This window comes from Volvox carteri (genome assembly GCF_000143455.1).
Source record: "Volvox carteri f. nagariensis unplaced genomic scaffold VOLCAscaffold_43, whole genome shotgun sequence".
Classification (NCBI taxonomy): domain Eukaryota; kingdom Viridiplantae; phylum Chlorophyta; class Chlorophyceae; order Chlamydomonadales; family Volvocaceae; genus Volvox; species Volvox carteri.
In genome coordinates, this window is record NW_003307586.1 from 238,367 (window position 1) to 258,610 (window position 20,244).

Sequence of the window (20,244 nt, forward strand, 5' to 3'; positions counted from 1 at the left end):
ACGGTCGCACATTGCATGCGGCGGGCCTTGCAGCTCAGCTGCATTCCGAGGACTGGCATGCGCACATGTCGGGGTCCGTCTCTTATTGACAGCCCATCGGCATGTACGGCTCACCAGGATACATCCACTGCTGTACCTCTTGGAAGCATAAGGCTCCCCTGCCCGTCGCGGAGTATTGTGTGTTTTTCAATTAATCCGCCGCGATACGAGAACAAGCCGAAGTGGGTTCTCGTCCGAGGCGACTAGAACTAAATAAAAGAGGGTGCTTAAGGTATCAACTAGATATACCCTAAAAAACTAAATTACTATCCTAAAGCTAAGGATAAGAGCCACAGCGCAAGCGATGCAACGATAAGCAGGGTGCGCGGCACAAGCACGTTGACTAACGTGTGTTCAAGGGAACGCCGATGTTGGAGGAGCAGCAGCAGCACATGAGTTAAGTGGGCGTCATTGGAAGATGTGCACATGTGAGGGCAGTTGCAAAAACAGGGCGCGCCGATCCTAATTTCGTTGAAATAGAAGGAAATGGGGGGATGCACAGTAGCAGTAAATAGGCGGCGATGAAGTACGGTGAGGGTACAGAAAGTGACGAGCCGTGCTGCTGTGTGTTAATTTTAATGATCTGAGCCGCGACGATAGGAATGCCGCAGTGATGTGGGGTGATGTTTGCGGGTGCTGCAGCAGGCAATAAGACGAAGGGGCGCGGGTATGTGGCATAATGACCGGCAGGGCCGATGCGCGGCTGATGAGAGCTCCCCACAGCATCAGGGCCCACGTGTGCATTTGAATGACACAACGGGTTGCTGGTAAAGGAGGATACACAGGGTGTGGGTGGGTGTGCGTGGGTGTGCGTGGGTGCGTGTGTTCCGCCTTGAGTTCTGTTACTCTCCAAACGTGTAACGGACCCATACGATCCGGAGGCCGAAATATCGCTTCAGTGCGGCCTTAGGGTTTTAGGGTTTTAGGGTTTACTTAGGGTAAACTAAAACCCTAAAACCCTAAAACCCTTACCCTGTACTTATTCACGAAGTTAATACTTCACTTAATTAAGTACATTGCTGTACTAAATGTTTGGTTGGAAGCTGGGGCTATAAATTGTACTTCCTTTTTTCCCTGGCAAGATTCTTTAACACATGCAGATCGTGTGACGGCACAATACTACAACATGAAGAGTACCTGTGCGAGTACCAGGAATCGCAGGAGCCCACCTGCACAACGAATCTTGGCCCTTGGCGGTCAAGGTCCTTTCGCAGAAGCGGATATAGGATCGGCTCTACCTTGTCTACCTCCGCCACCACCAGGGTCTTCCCGAACCGCACAGCCAGCTCGAGCGTCGTGGTAAATCGTTGGTCCGCCATGGTCACCACCTGCGTTGGGTTGTCTCGACTAGTATGACCCCGCGTTATCGTCCTGCTTCAGATAAAGCTGCTTAAATACAATACACCATTGGAAGCTTCAACATACACATACAGCAATTAAGACCTGCCATGCCCTCCAGCCTAAATAAAAGTGAACATGTGATATGGTGTGCACTGGGTAACACCTAGCTCACATCAACATTGGCACCAGTGACGCGTAGATGTGTCTTGAGCCACTCGGATGCCTGGGTAGATGGATCAATAATAAGCGGTGAGCGTGATGTGGAGTTAAGGATGACCACAGCGTTCTGAGATGACAGCATGTCCGCAGGCAGGCCCTCCGCCTTCCATTTAAGCATCTCTGACTCGGAGCTCAGGAAGCGGCACACGTCAAATTCTCCCAAGTTCAAATAAGATGTCCATTCCTACATTGCGTCAACAGAGGGGTCATAACCTGGTTAACAGATACCCAACCTGGTAAGCGGACGGTGAGTTCTGCATTGACTTATGTCGCCGATTGCCATCGTTTACTGGCCTTATATCAACAGTTCTTCCTAGTTTGAGCATCAAAGGGTTACTGGAAACAACCCATACAAGCTGCTTTAAGCTGCCACGTCCTAGCGCTGCCGTGGGGGTATTTCCTGAACCTCACCTTGAGGATACGATGTCGATACTCCTCTGGGTGAGACGGGGCATACGTGATAAATGCGGCAGCCAGCAGCGTCGAAAGTGGCAGCTCCTTAAGCTGCTCGGCCAGCGTTCCCACCTACACGGTGAAAGTGCGTCACAAATGTAGCGTGTTGAAGGGATTGCTACACGCATGCCGGTGCACGGAAGGGAACTTGACAAGGAACAGCTCACACCCTCTGGAAAAACTAGGGGGCCGGCTTTTCAAAGCCGGAAAAGGGCTCGGCCCCGGTGCAGCCACTTGACCCCCGTTTAATTCGCAGGGCAGTCCGTACGGCATAGGAGTGCAAGCACAAGAACGCCGCCACGTTTGGAGTATACACTCGTTATTGAAATCCTCAAACAATAAAGGTCGGCAGACTTGCGACGGCGGTGTAGACCTGTCTGGATTGTCGCAAGCGCGCAGCCGCCATAGCATAATCATTATTGACTGAACAGTTAGCCTTCTCGTGATGCGGCAATCCGTAGAATGACATACACACAAAGCAGGAGTGTCACTGCGGCAACGTGTGTTGCCGCTGCTGCGCCAAATCCATGAGGCGGAACTGCCCTATTCGACGCCGGCCCTTCTGCTGGCTGGCAGTTCAAGGCGCGTCAAAGTGCCTGTGCTTCATGGACCAATTGTTGTCCGCTCCCAGCCAGAAAGCATTCAGGGATCGTTCCAATTACACATTTTGAAGTCGGAATGCAGCGGCAAAACTGATGGTGTGACGCAAAGGCACACTTCGTTTGAACTTGGATTGAATGAATAAGACGGACAACAATCAAACAGGCACGAGCGAGACGCCAGGAGGGAGGTGCTTAGAATGTTGCCATGGGTCCGGTCTAAAGTTGCCGAACCAACCCATAAAGGATCATGCCGTTTGCTTATGAATCTATAATGTAAGGGACATGCAACGACGTCAGAGGCAAGGGCTGCGGCGCGAGGGAAATCAAACTCGAAGCCATGGAAAGCTATCTTCGCGCTCCACTTTACCTGAATGTTCTCCTTTGGCCAAGCGATGTAGCTTTTACATGCAACCTTTAGCGGAGTGAGATATGTTAATTGATCTCACCCTGGTAAGCTAACTTCGCCCACAAATTTACCTGAATTCATTCCCTTGGTCTATCGATAGAGAATCAGAAAAGCTTTCAGACGCAGTTTAAAGCGGGGTGAAATAAGATGAAATGTTACACCATGACGGACTGACTGACTGACTGACTGACAGCAGTGAACCCAGGGGGCTCGGCCCCCCGAATGACGTTTCGAGCCCGGAGCCTCGCCCAATAAAAATTAATTGATTTAGCATGTCCATTTCTAACTTAAACAATAAAACTTAACTTTAGTACCAAAACTACTTATTTTCTTTAGACTTAATCAATTTACCGCTATTAGTAGATAGCCATTTATTCCAGCTATTCCACCATGATCCATTGTGGATGTTGCGTTTTCTACCCATGTTTCCGGATCAGCAAGATTAAAAATAACCCTGACTCACCGAAACGGTTAAAATATAAAGGTCATATTAAGAGTATCAATTATTATTGCATCTGATTGTAGGCCTTAGGCCCCCCCTACATTATATGTATAATGTACATGCGCCACAGCGGGCTTACCTGCGCCTCCCAGCGAATCTTCTCACCGCGCAAGCCATCCAACAGCTGTCGTGCAGATGTCAATGTTGCCTCTGCCTTCTCCACGCTCATCTTGAGGCTCTCCGCCTCACTGGTTTTCTTGCTGAAGTCATTCTTGAGTTGGGAAACCTTCTCAAAAGGCAAGCAACCACAGAGGTCCCATACGACGGAAAACCATCCAGAAAATGTTATGCTATCGTTACCTCACGTCATCCACCGGTTGGAATTGGTGACATTACATGATACATTAACCTGTTCAGCTGATATCCACTTGGTGGCACTATTATCTTGTAACCCTTGTTTTGAGGGAAGCGCTAGGGTGGAGAAGAGGGTGCTGAAAAATTATTTCTAGCGAGCACTAAAGGACCGGACACACCAAATAGAAACAGTTGTTTATTATGTGGAGGAGGATTTCCTTTTCATATCGAGTGCCTCACCGCTGCATCAAGCTGCTTTAGTTCTTCTTCATATTGTTGGATCAGTCGCTGACTCTCTTCCAAGCTCGCCTGTAGCCGATGCAGCTCAGCCTCGAGAGGCGACACGCGCTGCAAGACTTTGCTGAATTCCAGGTTCGCTTTCACCCATTGAGCCATGGGTGCTGCGGCTACGCTGACACGCCGGATCACGGCCTCCTCAAAGGAATTGCCCTTAGCGGCAAGGAGTTTCTCAGCCTGCAATGGAACATATAATAACGACAGACGTGATGAAGGATATTTTTGTTTAGGCTTACACTATACGCAAATGCGTAAGGCCAGCAATACGGCCACTGGTGGTACGGCTCTAGTGATTGTGAACAGTCTCAAAACACGATCTGGCAAAACTAGAGTGTGTGGTACTCATCTCATACCTTACCCGAGCACGGATTTCAGGGGTGATCTTGTGCGCATCATAGTTGATGATGTCATCCTTAACACTTGACTTGCCCAGGAAGGTCTTCATATTATTCCACGAGGTGTCCTGTTGGCCCAATATCATTAGCACACCCTCCAGGACATCACGGATGGCGTCAGGCGGCATTTTGAGCGACCGGATTTCTGCAATGTTGTCTTTCTTGATGTTGCCAACGGCCTTCCTTGCCGCGTCGATAAGTGGTTGAACCTCCGACAGTTCCTCCTCCACCTATACGAATAACATCCGCACTGATATATTAGTTAGGGGTATGTATCACGGGAACCAAAACTAATGCGACGATACCAGGTGTTCTGCCCTAGCCGATGGGCAGCACTTTATCATTATGACTTATGTTCACTGTTACTGCACAAAAAACAGTACGTGCGAAATAGCAGCAAGTATGGATCTCAGCATACAATGTGGCCCTGTTAGGGACAGACGGCTTACAAAGTTAACAGGATAGGCATTAACAACTCTGTGACCCCGAAACAGCCCCTATGGACACCGTAAGAAAGATACGATGTGTAATTTGGATCATGGAATACATCTGTGGAGACATCTGTTAGGGCACCGAAATCTCCTATACACCTCAAGCCCAATACAATTGACTCAATCGCTCCTAGTAAACGCTAGATAGCAGTACGTACAGAATTTCCATTACAGGTTTGTGTACAAGCCATATAGGTTTCATGCATTAATTAGCCTTGCAGGTTGCAGCGTATTGCTTGCTCAAATACGATATGCCCTTACTCGCCTTGATGCGCCTCTGCTTCATTTCCACCTCTTCTACTGCCGTGCGCTTCTTTAGCACTTCTACCTCCTTACGCCGGTCCGCCGCCTGCAATGCACAGGAAGCCGTATACATCAAGTATTGAGGAATACAAACTGAGTATAACTGAATTTGGCGTTTTCACATATCCGCAGGCATTTCCGCTTAACATGCACGATGAGCAAATGCACAAGGGTGGCCAGGTCCCGTAGCTTAGCAACATGACAAGGTTCAGTGGCCTTAAAATGTTTAACTATTCTAGGCCCCGATGCGGGAGGTGGCATCGTGTCTCTTAAGATTATAGTCACTCACCTTAAGCATTGAATTTTGGATGTGTACCAGCGCCTCATCGGCCTCCGCCTGCTTGGCCTTAAGAACCACGCGTTGCTTCTCCGCCTCGACGCTCAGGGTGTCAACAGTAACTGCCGCCTCGGCTAGCTTCCCAAGACCTCCCTTCAAGAAAGTCTGCTGCTCCAAAACCTGCGGTCAAAAGAATCCCGATTACCGGCGGACAGTATTTATTTATGCCCGACGTGTTTCCTCCATACCAAAAACATCAATGCTCTTTCTACGACTGTTGCATAGTTCAGAGGGAAGGATGCTGCGGTAATGCAAATATGTCGAGGTAGACTGCTAGGCTACGATTTGGGCCGTATTTTCAACTGGTGGCTCTCCGATATCTTTTGCACAAATATGTTATGGTTTGATTTGTTTGCTTATTAAACTTTCCAACTGCTTTTGTTTTTTGTCGACGGCAACTAGAAGGTGTACTTCCAGATAGCATCACACTCGATCTGCCGCTAAAAGCACACTGCAAACACGCCCAATGCAAAGCCCGCCCATGTCATGTGGGCCAAAGGGGACGAGTCCTCCCCTCGAGGGCCCCCATCCTAAACAAATATATAACAGAGCATGCTGGATGGGAGGTATCCGGGGGGAGGGCGATACCTTGCAACTATAATTCCACATAGAGCATGCACCAAGGTCGATTATGTCATGCAAGGACTGGCCCACTTAAAAATTCCTGCTGATCTGATCAGGTTAGGTAACATGGCGCTGTAGGAGTAGCACGTACTTGATATGTAGAGAAAAGAAAAAAGGAAAGAAAGGAAAAAATGGTTTTCTGCAAAGTGTCCGTTACACGCTAAGCACGCCACTGCCCCACCGGGGCGGTAATAAAGAAAGCAGAGGTAAAGGGAATAGACTTAACGACAAAGGGATGGAGAAGGGCCGTGTGTGTGTGTGTGTGTGTGTGTGTGTGTGTGAGAACGATGGATATGTTGTACTGCGACTGCTGCTACTGCTGCTTGGCGAACCCGCTTCTCTGCTTCCCGCCCTTCTCCGCAGCAACCATTGGCGGCAGTAGCAGCAGCGCAGGAGGCGGAGGTGGCGGCAGTAGCGGCATTCCGGAGCGTGTCGCCGCCACGGAGGCCGCTACTGCCCACTTCCGCAGCCGTCTGGTACAACAACCCCACAGCCTGTTCGCCGCCTCCTAGCAGCAAGACGGCAAGCACAGCAGCAGCAGGACGGCGGCGGCAGCAGCACTGCCGCCACGGCAGCACCGGCAGTAGCCGGGCAGCAGCAACAGCAACACCCCATGGACATACCGATGAAGGAGAGCAGGTAAAACGGCCGTAAAGTCAGCATGTTTGGTAGTGCTACGATGTTCTGCGTGATGTAACAAACACCTACACTCCACGACTCAAAAGAATCTTCCCCGCTCCAGAAACCAAGCAATGCTCGTCCGTCGTATATTGCGAGAACATCAGATTTCTTCGCAGAACCCAGAAACCAGAAAAAAGGAAGAAAATGGCAAAAAATACCAGCCAGCCATTACCAGCCTTCTGCACTGAAAGCAAGATTGGAGACTTCTGCCAAGACTTTAGCCTGATGTCCTTCCATGTATTCCAACAAAAACTGGCTTCCGGTGTTTCCTTAAATGGAACACTTCCGGCAATTTGGCCGGCTTCCATTCGCCACTTGGCGTGGACTCTTTAAGGCAACGGAGAGCAAAAGTCGTGCACTTGAAGCACGCGACAGTTAAGCTAACAGAGCCCGCCTGCTGCCCGCCACAGATAGTCCGTGTTCAGAGTCGCGCGAACTTAATTCTGCATAATAAGCAAATTTAAATATCATTCAGGTAGAAGCATATTGTGATAACTTCGACGCTTAATTCAGTTTGCTTCCGTGCAAGGAAACCCCAGTAAGTTCGCGAATCCTAGTTATCCTATCTAACAATTCAGGATAATAGCCCTTTAGCAAGAAATGCGTTTGCAGCTTTAGTTAGCTGCACAAATTCATATCGAAATCTTGTAATATGGTAAAGAAAGCAAACAAGCCATGACTGAGCTACCACAGAAGCACGCGTAGGTTAGCCATTAATTAGTGGGGTAGCGCGCCAATTACCTTACCCTAACTAGAGGACGCTAACAAGTGTTTCCAGTTGGCCGAACACTAACATTAACTTCAAAAAATCTCGCACCTGGCACAGCTAATCACCCATGCGTTAACGTATAAGTTTAATACAGCAATAAAAAGTAAAAGTTCTATAAATATTTCCTGGAAAAGGTCCCGGTAAGCGAAAAGCCGAATGGCCCAGTGGAAACGTCTCGTCTAAGTCCACATTAGCGGCACGGTAGTTATGAAGGCCTTAGACATGTTGATAATTATCAGACTGGACATTAAACTTCTGAGCGGGGTAATGCCGTCGTTAAAGTTATGCCGTCGTTTGTCCTTCTCCAGGCTTTTCATTGACGTCTGTCTTGTCTTTTAATCATTGCTGTAAACGCCCCTTTCATCAGCGGACCTCCGAGCCTGATTACCATTCCTAAGTCCATAACCCAAATCAAACCTTCACCAGTCCAGCAGGCTTTTACTGCTAGTAGGCAAGGCTTTGGGCGTTCACAAGTTCAAATGTTCCCTGGCAAAATCAACCTGTCGTATTTTGCTCCATGTGATAGGGGGGCTCATATCTTCACATGTGGCCACTACCCATCGAAACCTTGCCTTCCCCAGTCTTTCGGGGCACCCTCATCCCGTCACCCTAGCCGACTTCTCTGAATTCAGTGGATCTCTCATGTTCAGCACCCACCACCAGCATCCAACGGAATCTGCCGGATCAACGGCGGCTCAACTCCATTCCTGGTCAGCCGCAGGTCCACTTTATCCCAGGTTACCACCGTCCATCGGAAGGATTTACGAGCCTGACCGATCTCGATCCCGGAACCTCCGCGGGCATCGATATGTGCGTTACCAGGAGTGCCTGAACTGATTGTTATGGAGCGCTTCATGGAAACACCTGATTGCTAGCCATACACGTTAAAGGTAATGTTGAATAGTTTATGTGCGCGCAAGTGGAAGCACTGTAACTGGCTAATGGACGCCTGCCCATTACATTGAATCGAACTTAAATAGGTTTCCCACCCCCAATTCATTTCTTTCGGCCAAATTAACCACAAATCATATGCCGATTCGGCCATAGCAAACTAGATTAAAGTACAAGTGGACACGTCCTTACAGTGCGTGCTGTTAAACATTGTAAACCATGTTGCAATTCAAGTCCACGCACCTGCGTCCGCTTGCGGGTGTAGATCTGGCCATACAAGGAAACCAGGGCCAAGTACTCGCGGCCCGAAGTGCCAGTGCTGCCCAGCTACCCACATGTCCGGCAGAAAAAGGATGACGAGGAGGGGAATTCTATCAGTGAGATTAATTGCTAGCTCCACACATTTTGCAGTAAAGCCATGAAAAGGCCAAATACCAGACGATGTGCTGTCATCGTAAGTGAAATTCCGGGATTTTCACGCGAGCACGATGATGAATCAGCATTGCAGCTACTCTACTAACACCGCGACCCTTTTGTATGGTATCATAAATAAGTTCCCTGCACGCACATGGAAATGTATCATGTATCCAACTAGCTTGTCGGCACCAAGTTTGCTCAACTCATGACTGGCCGATACCAGTTCCTGCAGCCGGGCATCTGCAAAGCGAGGATGGATGGCCATGGTTAGCAGCAAGGAACTGTTGCAGCTGCTACGGCAAAGGTCTAACAATTTCAACTGGAGGCCATGAAAATATCCGAAACGTGTGGGAATGGTGTAGGTAAGTAAACATCATAAAGGATTCGAAAAGCTCAACACCTCTATCGCATGGTGTTAGATATCTCATGGTGGGTGCGTTGCCACAACCTTGTCGTTAACAATTGCAATCGTAAAGCCGGCTTTCCGTGCGTACCAGTCATTTGCGGGACGCCTACAGCACAGCAATCCCAGCCAGGCACCCACGCTCTACCATCTGAAACAAGGCGTTTGAGGTGACCATGCAAAGGAAACTCAGCACCTTCGTCACCCAACGAAAAACAACGCAAAATGCTGACAGCGCTGAGGTCCCGGCAGAAGTCGGAGTACTTTGGGAAAAACACTTCGGAATACTACTACTATCATTTCGGGAAATTTATGGAGGATTACTTCAGATATTTTAAGAACTTTTATGTACATGTACACCTGACCAACCTGCAATCTGCTGCAGGCCCTTGGTGCTCCATCCCTCAATCCATTGCACGCTGCACCGCGTGAAAAGCGCGGGATTGGCCTCGCAGCGTGTACGGAACTGATCGTTGGCGGGGTCCATGGACACAGCTATGTGCAAGTTGCGACGCACACGGTAAGAGAAGAAGGCGTAGGAGTTAGGCGGCCCAGTATATAGCGGATCCTCGTCGCGGCTCTTCTCCAACGGAACCAGTTCCTGAAGGTATAGTCGAGTAGGAAATCTTGGCACTCCAAACCCGTCAGTTAGTGCCGGTTGAGACATGGAACACATTTAAGAAGCGCAAGAAATTCCAAAGGAAACACATAACACACTCCGTGGAACTTCCTGTTCAGGCACAGTAGTTGACGGCAAGCTTCAGGCACACTGGTACGGGCAGCCACTGGCACGGCTACAAACATCTACATGAAGCATAAACGGCGGGTCTACAACTAAATTTCCGCATAACGGGCCACAACGCACCTTGGCGAGCTCTTCCGGCGTGAAAAGGCCCGGCACCTCGCCGCCCGACAGGAGGCTATTGATCAGCTCCAGGTAAGATGGCGACACCAGCTGGTGGTCCTCCAAGAACAGCATCACGGGCCGTCCCTCCACACCCGCCCGGCGCAGCACCTCCTTCAGGTCGTTACGGAACGACTTGAGGTCATACAATCTGTAGAACCGTATGCGAAAGGGACGTACCTTCAGTAAGTTAAGTATGTGTCCTAGGGAGACGCGGGTACCGATTGGGGGCGAGTCAAATAACAGTGCAGTACACCACACGGCATGTGTTATCCCTGCTTACTTTGTCATCTTGGGCGTATAGAAATCCATGTTAAGCATGTACGCCAGCAAGAGCATGAGCGAGCGGCGCCCAACACCGGAGCTGCCGCATAGCAACAGTGAACCTCCGGGTTGGCTGAGCACCCGGTCAAATCGCGCCACCCGCTCGAGCACCTCGGGAAAGAGTAGCAAGTGGAGTTCCTTATGCTCGCGTTCATAGCTCTGGCGGAAAGTAGCACCCAATAAAAGATTTTGAAGATTGCAGTTCGGAACAACGGTGTGGCGGAATGGCAAGAACAAAAGGATGAACGCTGCTAACTAGTAGTTCAAAAACCTTCAGGTGGACATGGACAAAATGCTTCTTTGGCAGCTAAAGGCACCGATGTTATTTCTGCGATGAGACGGCTTGTAGAACCGCCTTTCACTGCCTGCTAAATACGGCACCTTAAGTTTCTCCGCAACCAGTTCAGCAAAAGTGTCCTGCTCCCATCGCAGCATCTTGATCTTTGTCAAATCGCCGCTGATCCGCTCCTCAGCGGAGGCGCCCAATGTGCTGGCATACCAGGGCATACTGTCGTACTTGTAGTTGAGCATAGACTGTAACGTGCTGGTCAATATAGACATGAATTGGTCCTGGTGGTCGCCCACTAGGCGATCACGGAAGACGCGAATACCCTCGTGTGCGATGGCCTGCGAGGAGTAGGATGTTGTAAATACATTCATGTCATTAAAGAATGGTATTGGTAGCCCTTCAACGCGCATGTGGGAGGACAGTTGTAGGTACTAAAGAACCAAAATCAGGATCATACATAATCTTAAAAGCAAGCGCCGCAAAAGAAGCATATATAGAATCGATATTTAGCTCTTGCAATAAACACCACCATCAAAAACTAGGTTTACTTGAATTAGCAAAAAGCCTTGGAAGCTACTCATCTGCGTGCAAGGCTATGGGTTATAGAAGAGACAGTACAAGGGAGGCTTGATTGCAAGTTCACGAGCACCACTGGAAACCCCTTTTGCGTTGATTGGATACCTTACACTTGCAACACAACATGCTCCGATCTGTGGATAGGCAGCATGGCTCCTCACGGAGGCCTTGTACACACGTGCATCTTTCAACGTGTTCATCATGTGCCGCGCAAACATATTATGTTCCTGTGCGCGCTAATCGGGGTGACCACGACTTCACTAGTAACGGTCGTACTGCGCACTGTCGAAAGCACTACAAGTCCAAGTACAGCCCCCTTGCTAATGAAAACAATCATGTTATATGCTTCAGCTACATGCAGACAGCCAAGTGCCTGTATAAGTAGCATGCATTCAGCACAACACCCTAAGGATAGCACCTCTTCGCCGGCCCCTTGCAATACAGGTAAAGGAACATTTAACCCAAGCCCCTCTACAATACCTGAAGGAGCGTAAGGCTTCCGTCTAAACTGTAGCGCTGTAGACCTGCCATCCAATCTGTCAAGTCACGAGCATTAAACTCGTAGTGTGGCAAGTCATTAGCTGTAAAACGTTCGCGCACGGCGCCATATATTTCCAGCATGGCTTTTGTCATAGCCGCGGGTGCCACGCTAGTTGCAGTCTTGAAGGTCGACAGCACCTGCCACAGGTGATACATACGGCCAGCCGTTAGCAACTATAAAGGTTGCCTGCGAAATCCTGAGAATTTTAGGGACCACACAGTATGATGTGTGAAACAGGGGGGTATATCTTCACCCGTGGCAGCTACCCTGCGAAACCCTGCCTTGCCCGGTATTTAGGGGGATCCTCATCCAGTCACCCTAGTCAACTTAGTGGATCGCTCAGGTTCCGCACCCACCACCAGCATCCAACGGAATCTGCCGGGCCGACAGCGGCCCAACTCCATTCCTGGTCGGCTCGCAGGTTAACTTTATCCCAGGTCACCACCGTCCATCAACTGGGGGCGCAATAGCTTCCACAATCGGAAGGATTTTCGACCCAGACAGGTATCGATCCTGGGATCTCCCGGGGGCAATGGTCGCGCGTTACCAGTAAGTGCCTAACCTATGCACAGTATTTTAAGGAGTCCACTGGGAATGAGGCTGCCACCGCTCCGGGCCTGGCAAAGGCAGCAGCGACAACCCACACCCGCCCTCACCTTTTGTGCCATGTTAGAGTAAATGGCGCTAAGATTTTCCCGGTCGGGATAGCCCATGGTCATGATGCGCACAAGTGCCGTGAAACGGGTGGATAGCGCGTGGCGGCCCACGGAACCGGGCGGCGTCATGCTGCCCACGATCTGCACACGCTCCACACGGATGAAGTCAAGGTTCTCATCGTAGTAACCCTGGTGGGTAATGAGCTGCTGAAGGAACGAAATGAGCTGACACGTATTGTACTTGTCAGGGCGCGGAAGGTTGAGATCCTTAAGGTACAGGATAACACGGGTGTTATCTGGCGGCCGCAGTGCCTTGCCATTCGTTGTCGTCACAGGCTTGCCACAGACTTGCACCAGCTTCTGAACGACGTTATTGGCACTGGTCTGCGCACTGCAGTTCACCACCGCGACCTGCAGGGCCGAGGACACAGCCAGGACGAGATAGGTGCATAACGTTGCACATGTATTATATGGCGTTGCATCCCCTGTCGTAGTTTGCCCAGGACGAAACTAGGCACCTATCTGGAGCACCGATTCAAGAGGTATCCCACACGCGCACCTGGATGCCGACAATACGCTTAAAACAATACTCGAGCAGTGTACCCTTGCCGCAGCCCTCGGGACCGACCACAAGGAATGGGTCACGATTCTTGAGCCATGGAGCCAACATGAGCAGGTTCTGATCCACCTCAGCTACAAGGTGCCAAGGAGGCGGCAGATAGGGTTGCAGTATACCAGTAAGGGAGAAACGCATATTCGGGAAGTTCGAATGTTGCATACGCAGAAAAAACGGTAACTTTGAGAGCAGCTAAATAGCCCGTGATGGGATAATGTTGAGCGCTGCCGCGCCATTTCGGAACTGGCTCTACGACTCATGAGATGGCTGCACCCCCGCTATATAAGAGGACAAATCTCTTCCAGTCGGTGTCTTCTGACGCCACCATCAGGTTGTGAGTTGCTTAGATACAATAAGCCTGGTATCGAGACTGGTAACCCTGTCCCGCGGAGCCGGAGGTGACCCTGCAGTCGCCGCTGAGACGGACTTGGTCGAGGACTCCCTCAGGTGGGCGGGGGATAATTGTCGTATCCTGGGCGTATCACGGGATTCTGACATCCGTCGATCGGTACTTTTCTATAGCCGTGATACAACCATTAGACCACAATGCAATCACATAACGTAGTACCACATGGGGCGTGGTATGGGGATAAAGAAGTGGAAAGAGTTGGTGACCTTGTACCTCAACCCCATCACATCGCATGCTAAAATGTTTCTTGGGGTTTGGAGTATTGAGCGCTATCTACAGTTAATTAAAGCAATATTAGCAGGCGTACCAAAGCCCTGGCAGTATGCTGGTATGTCTAGCTGGCCGGACAAGCAGCAATCCTAACAAAGCTTACCATCAGTGGACGATGTCGTTTTGTTGTTACCTACTAGGCTAGGCTGGAGTTTTACCAGCGATAATCGGAAGCGTGTAGCGGATGTAACAGTTAAAATAGCCACATCGGTTATTTTGCATCGTCTGTATGATGACCGTAATCAAGCTCATGTGCTATTTGCGCGGGAAGCATTTAACACTCCTTCCCCACAGCAACCACCATCTTGGGCAGTTCACATGCGTTCTGTCGTAGTGTGATCGACTGTTCGATGGGAAAATTCCTAGGAAACGAAAAAAAGAAACGGATCAACAATGTGCTTGGGATGTAGTGGTCCTAGCGGCAGTCAGTGCGATGGAGACGGGGCGTCGGTTCACGCAAGCGACAGCACACCGACAGGAAATCACACATCAGGCCGAAATCATGGACCGGGCCATCACAGAGTGATATTTAACTTTTGGGTGCGGTACCCTAAAACCCTAAACCCTAAAACCCTAAAGCCCTTCCTTTTTACTGCCTTAGGCCGGCCTAAGCGTAGTTGGAACACAATTGGGCCTCACCACCCTTTTTACGGGTAGTAGAGGAAAAATTGCTTTGCATGAATCCGCTCATAGACGGAGGTGAGCGATGATTCCATCCCTGGGTGATTTTTCAGACACGGCTTGGTAGGAAGGTGGTCCCGTGTGTATTTGGCTGCACTTCTTCACATCGAGGCTACACTAGTACGCCAGTATTTGTAGGCGTGACTTTGTCACTCATAGGAGAGCCATATTGGCAAAATATCCCCGTTGGCAACAATGCTAGTCCGGTCTTAGTCGTAGACGAATTTGCTGAGTTGTACTGCGGACCACTAGTGCCTTCTTCCTAGGCTTGTGCCTATCACAGCGACAGGCGATTTGGCTCGGTCTGTTTGCCTGATGGTATAGGAACTTGGTAGCCCGCTGTAACAACAACAACAACAATTAAGTAGTACCCACGTGTGACCACCAGCCCGCCGTCGGCATCTTCCAGGGCACGTTCGCGCAACTCGTCTCCAAGCACACTAAGCGGGTCGGCGCGCACGCCTACATCCATGATGCCACCTTCGCCAGATATCCTGCAGTTCGCAGGAGCCGAGCATAAAAGGCCAATTTAACAAAATATGTAGAGGTATTATTATGCCGCCCGTCAAACATTCCACAAGCAGTTGGACAACTGCTCACCGAGACATGTCGGTGTAGAATTGGGCCCGAACTTCAACATTCATGTTCGAGCCCAGGCCTCGGCATAGACCCGCAAGGAACTCCGCTTTGTTGCTAGGCCCCAGCTTTAGATGGCTGAGAGCGCTGTCAAGAATGCCGCCCTTAGTAGTCTCCACGGCACGGGGGTGTGAGATCGCCCATTGGAAGGCCTGTATTGGAGCATACATTTCCGAAAAAAGCCACCCAAAACAGCAGGCACTGTTATTGAGCACTAGGCTTACATGTATGCGGCTGCTTTGCCGTACCTACTGGACATTGCGCAGAAATATGAATCATGATGCTTACCGGCAAGGCCATGACGTATATGTTCTGAAACTGTCTATGTCAAAAGCTGGTTGCATAAATGCGATCAGGAAAACATACGTTTATGAAGTCTTGTCGCTACAGTAGCTCAGGGTACCGGTAAGCCACCTCCGTTGCCACATTGCGTTTATGCAGGATCTCAAGTAATTTCCACTTTCTCTCTGGCCACTGCATTCACATAACTTGGTTCCTGGGTTCGGATCCTGGGGAGACCCCCGACACCCCCGATTATGGGTAACTGCTGAGATGTGGAGTTGATGTCACAGTTGATGGATTGAGATTCGCACGCTGGATTGGTGGCAATTGCTAAACCCTCTGTCTCTACGGATGTACGGGTGACTGGATGAGGAGGGATCCTAGAAGGCAGGATCAGCCGCCTTGGGTTTGTATGGCGTAGTACAGTGTGGTAATGGTGGATGGTGCTGTGTGATGATAAATTGTAGAAATGACAAGGTGTTCAAGAAGCCTCCCGCAACAACAACAACAAATGTCTGGCATCAGAGTAGAGACGGCGTAGGTGGCTTGCGGGAGTGGAGAGGAGGTGGAAAAGCGGTGGAGAGTGGTGTGGAGGTGGAGAGCAGGTGTTGCTGGTCCCGGCCGGCCAGGGGAGGGATCTCGGTGTGGTAAGCGGGAGCAGGCAGCGTCTGTCAGCCGTGCCTTTCACGGGCTTTTTAGGAGGGCGCCGCACTGGTGCCCCCCCGCAATAGGTGTTCTTGCTTTGTCTTGCGCTGGGCTGCGCCTGGAAGCCCACAACCCCCAGGAGGAGACTGCTGTACGGATCAGTTTTTTTGCTTCGTTTGTGAGTGGACCGGTGAGGTAGTGGTGGACGTCCTCGGTAGGTGTCCGTTGCTAGTGGTAGGTGAACAGCTGGAGGTCCAGTGTACGAGTGCCCGTGTTGTGTTTGTCTTCTTGGTGCAACCGCGTCTCGGCTTTTGTGGTGTGGCGTCTCAGGCCCGTGGTCCTCCGTGTACCTCTTGTCTTGCTGGCTGCGTGGGGTCCTTGACTAGGAGAGTTTGCTGAGGGGCCGTACCTGACGTGGGTAGGTCTTCCCTTGCCTCGGTTTTTGAGTGTGTAGAGGAGCCCCCTGATTAGAGCCCCTGCCCCCGGTGGTGTTTTCTCTTTGTTCTTGTTTTGGCGGTAAAGAGGGACGAGAGTGCGTGCATAGGCTGGCCTGGCGAAGTGGGGACAGATAGCTTGTCTAAGTTTCCCAGCGGTGGTGTGGCGCCTCTCGTGCGGCTCTCATTTAGTTCGGTTCGCAGTCTTCTGCGCCGCTGCGTTGCCTAGCCAGGGGCTGGGAGATCGTCCCGGTTGGCGTGAGTGAGGGAATGAGGCGCGCGCTGAGGAACAGACGGACGTAGAGCCGCGCGCCCGCCCTTGCGCTGTGTTTCGCCCCGGTCAGGGCCCCCGGTGCTCGTCCTTTTCTCGGGGCGAGCGGCCCACAGTGTAACACCCCAATAACAACAACAACATTATTTTCGAGTTAAGGAGTTGTTCACCTGCGCATTCACAAGTGGGTTTCAACCTAAATAGCCTGGTAACCTGGTGACTACCGGAGTGGATACCAACGCACGGCTAATCGTCTCGGTGCTTATGCACCACGTTTTTATTGAGGGTTATTTAAAAAATTTTGCCCGATTTATACGAGCCGGTGTTGAAGGCACAACCCCACCTTGTCAAAATAACTGTTGAACCAGGACATCATCTGTATCGCGGGCTCGTCTCCACCGGCATGCAGCTTGAGCCAGCGCTGAATCATGCGATCAACGTCCATGGCCTCGTCGCTCATGAACAGCATACCTGTGTTTCGGCCAAAAACCCTAATGTTGCTTGGTGGCGCGCGCGCCGTGATGAATCAGATGGGAATGAAGCCATTTCCCTTACATGCAATAATGCAGATAGAGATGTGGACAGAGTGAAACAAGGCAGACTATTTGTAAACAAGACGAGGCAGACGCATTGCAACCCTGAAAAGAAAGGACGAATGTTCGCTGCGACACATCTAGCTCCAGGAATTAAACGAACGTGCAAACAGACGGTTAACAAATGGTAAGCGTCACGTACCGCAGCGGGACACAGTGGCGGGCGAGGCGAACTCGAGTGAATGGCATTCAAAGATGAAGTTCACATTATTCGCGAACTGAATGCGCTCCCCATTCGGCATGGTCAGGAGGCGATTATCATCCAGCACAGAGTTTAGCGACTCAATCCATTCGGGGTCAACGTCACCATCACAAATGATCCAGCTGCGCTGCTCCAGCGGCTCCTTAACTACCTGCAGACAAGCAAAACCGAAGTTGATGCCTAAAGCACAATGCAGGATTTCCATTTCCTTTCTTCATTGCATGGACAGTAACCTGGGAAGAGGGATTACCACCACCGGCTTCCGCCAGTACGCGACCGACCAGGACGTGGCTGTGACCGCCTCCTTGCATAGCCGGGCAACCGTCCACGTTTTCATTTCAAGACAAGTGGCCTCCGTAACCTCTTTCGTTAGTGCCGTCCCGATGCGCTTTACCCCAGGTCTTACCTTGCGCGCAGCCGCTGTAAGCACACCATCGCTCCATTCACGTGTATCCATATTCATAGAGCCCAGCAACTGTTGCCGAGGCATCGCCTTGGGATTCATCTTGTACACGATTGGCTTGCGACCCAGCCGTTCATATGCCTTCTCCAATAGCTCCCACAGTGTGCTCTTCCCGCTGCCCGAAGGCCCCACTATGATGACGCCGATACGCTGCTCACACGCCAAGTGCAACTACGAGGCGAGGCCAACGGACAGGTAATGACGTTTTCCCATTGAGCTGCGGATGTGACAGTACACTATTCAGTTTAATTACCTACCATGGTCGACGCCGGAATATGGTCACCCGCCCGCTCATATTATGTTTTATGTAATGCCATATGATCGGCTCTGTGAGAGCCAATGCATCTAGCGACCACCAAGCCAATTAGAAGCGTTAGTTTGCTACCTGTTGCTTTGCCATTTTAGGTTAGGCTGGTCGCTTTCCTGCAAGTTTCTAGAGGTTGGCCTTTGGCAACATTTTCATGCGCGTTTTTAAGTGTAACTTACTCTGGACAGGTAGCGCTCAAACTTTATCATTCCAAACGCAAATCGGTATGTAAAAAACTTACCTGCAGCATGCGGTCAATCTGTTGCTGGGTGAGCTCCATCTTACACGAAGCAGCAGCCTCTACCAGAGCCTTTTCAAGGGCCGCATTGCGTGCATCAGTTAGCTTAGCCCCCGGGAAAAGGTCAACAATAAGCGCCCTGCATAGGCCAATCGTCGACACCCGGGGGGAGAGGGTATTATGGCGGTAGCAATCACTGCGGCCTCCAAATATTGTATTGCGCGCCCTCTCGTCACAGCCAAAACCAATCACTAAAGGCGGCCAACACTTGTGCTAAGATAGGGTACTAGTATGATGTTAGCTTGCGATACATCCTCGTCTAGGTCCGAGGATCGATAATTAATAGCGTCATACCAAATGCAATGAACGGTACAGCGCCCTGCCCCCACTCACTTGAACCGCGAATTATCATCGAACGTGAGAGTTGGCAATTTAGTTGCCGCTACGGAGCGAATAATTATCTCCGCCTCAACGTCTGCGTCCACCAACTGCCCGGCCTTGCGTGCATCACGTAGCTCGCGCCCCGCAATGCCCAGAACTGTTTTAAGCGCGCTGCAAGGTTGGGAGCATCCCAGTTCCCCCGGACCCCAACGGATACAGAAAAATGTCATACCCGTACCATACCTTTGGGACCATGATATGCATAGCCAGCAGATGACAGGAAGAAAAGTACAATCACCCAACACTTGCCGTGCTTGGGCAAAACTGTCAGAAAACACACTAACTGCCAGATCCCCTGCTTGAAGGAAACACTTTTGCCGCATCTACGTTGCATTTGGTAAACTTGCATTTATATGGAATGCGCAACCTGGCAAATCTGGCCCAAGTGCCCTCAGATTAACAGCTCGCATGAAACGAAAAGGACTTCGCCAAAGGCTGCGGTAATCGGGAAGATTACCTCCAGCCCCGAGGTCGTTAAAAATGTTTCCCCAGTAAGAGATAACTAATAATTTACTAACGGTGATCAGCAGAAAGGTTCGCTTGGCAGTACAACACTTCTTACCGCAGGCCCCAATCATAATGCTGCTGCGGGGACAAGAGCTCACGGCTAAGGCTGAATAGCGACACGAGCTTGCGAGCCAAGTCCTTGGCGTGGTTGAACCCTTCTGACAGCAGCAATACTTCGGCAATGAGCTCGTTGTTTGGCACCGTCATTGCAATGGATCTGCAAACGCAAGAGGTTTTAATAGGAACTCCGGGGGATGCATATGCAATCAAAGCGCGTGACTTGCTGCGCTGAATTGCGGCGTAGAGCATGGCCTTACCTGAACAACTGCTTTAGGTTGTCAGGGAGCCTGGACCGGCCACCGTAACCCTTCCCCGCTGGATTGAGCGTCACGAAAATGCCAGCGTTCTTGTCCACCTCGACAGTTTTGTCCATGAACATCATTGTCCTCGCACCCTCCTTGAGCGCTAGCTGCGGAAGAGGTCAAGGTTTACGAA

At 50.6% G+C, this 20,244-nt stretch overlaps 1 protein-coding gene across 1 annotated transcript in view; it reads right to left on the bottom strand.

Annotated features, from left to right (window-relative positions):
* The window catches only part of D1bHC (cytoplasmic dynein 1b heavy chain), a gene marked incomplete at both ends in the record, with an annotated part of 44,915 nt that overhangs the window by 5,118 nt on the left and 19,553 nt on the right, over window positions 1-20,244 (bottom strand). Inside the window, 27 exons of the mRNA XM_002954482.1 lie at window positions 1,209-1,367; window positions 1,553-1,783; window positions 2,011-2,124; window positions 3,642-3,788; window positions 4,097-4,330; window positions 4,512-4,778; window positions 4,991-4,992; window positions 5,301-5,388; window positions 5,632-5,799; window positions 8,888-8,971; window positions 9,213-9,301; window positions 9,834-10,065; window positions 10,330-10,519; window positions 10,652-10,851; window positions 11,074-11,319; window positions 12,038-12,235; window positions 12,755-13,165; window positions 13,314-13,447; window positions 15,106-15,224; window positions 15,331-15,518; window positions 17,342-17,469; window positions 17,734-17,944; window positions 18,200-18,427; window positions 18,805-18,940; window positions 19,195-19,353; window positions 19,805-19,966; window positions 20,067-20,218. Coding sequence (XP_002954528.1) covers window positions 1,209-1,367; window positions 1,553-1,783; window positions 2,011-2,124; window positions 3,642-3,788; window positions 4,097-4,330; window positions 4,512-4,778; window positions 4,991-4,992; window positions 5,301-5,388; window positions 5,632-5,799; window positions 8,888-8,971; window positions 9,213-9,301; window positions 9,834-10,065; window positions 10,330-10,519; window positions 10,652-10,851; window positions 11,074-11,319; window positions 12,038-12,235; window positions 12,755-13,165; window positions 13,314-13,447; window positions 15,106-15,224; window positions 15,331-15,518; window positions 17,342-17,469; window positions 17,734-17,944; window positions 18,200-18,427; window positions 18,805-18,940; window positions 19,195-19,353; window positions 19,805-19,966; window positions 20,067-20,218 — 4,677 coding nt within the window. The remainder of the gene's footprint in view (window positions 1-1,208; window positions 1,368-1,552; window positions 1,784-2,010; window positions 2,125-3,641; window positions 3,789-4,096; window positions 4,331-4,511; window positions 4,779-4,990; window positions 4,993-5,300; window positions 5,389-5,631; window positions 5,800-8,887; window positions 8,972-9,212; window positions 9,302-9,833; window positions 10,066-10,329; window positions 10,520-10,651; window positions 10,852-11,073; window positions 11,320-12,037; window positions 12,236-12,754; window positions 13,166-13,313; window positions 13,448-15,105; window positions 15,225-15,330; window positions 15,519-17,341; window positions 17,470-17,733; window positions 17,945-18,199; window positions 18,428-18,804; window positions 18,941-19,194; window positions 19,354-19,804; window positions 19,967-20,066; window positions 20,219-20,244) is intronic.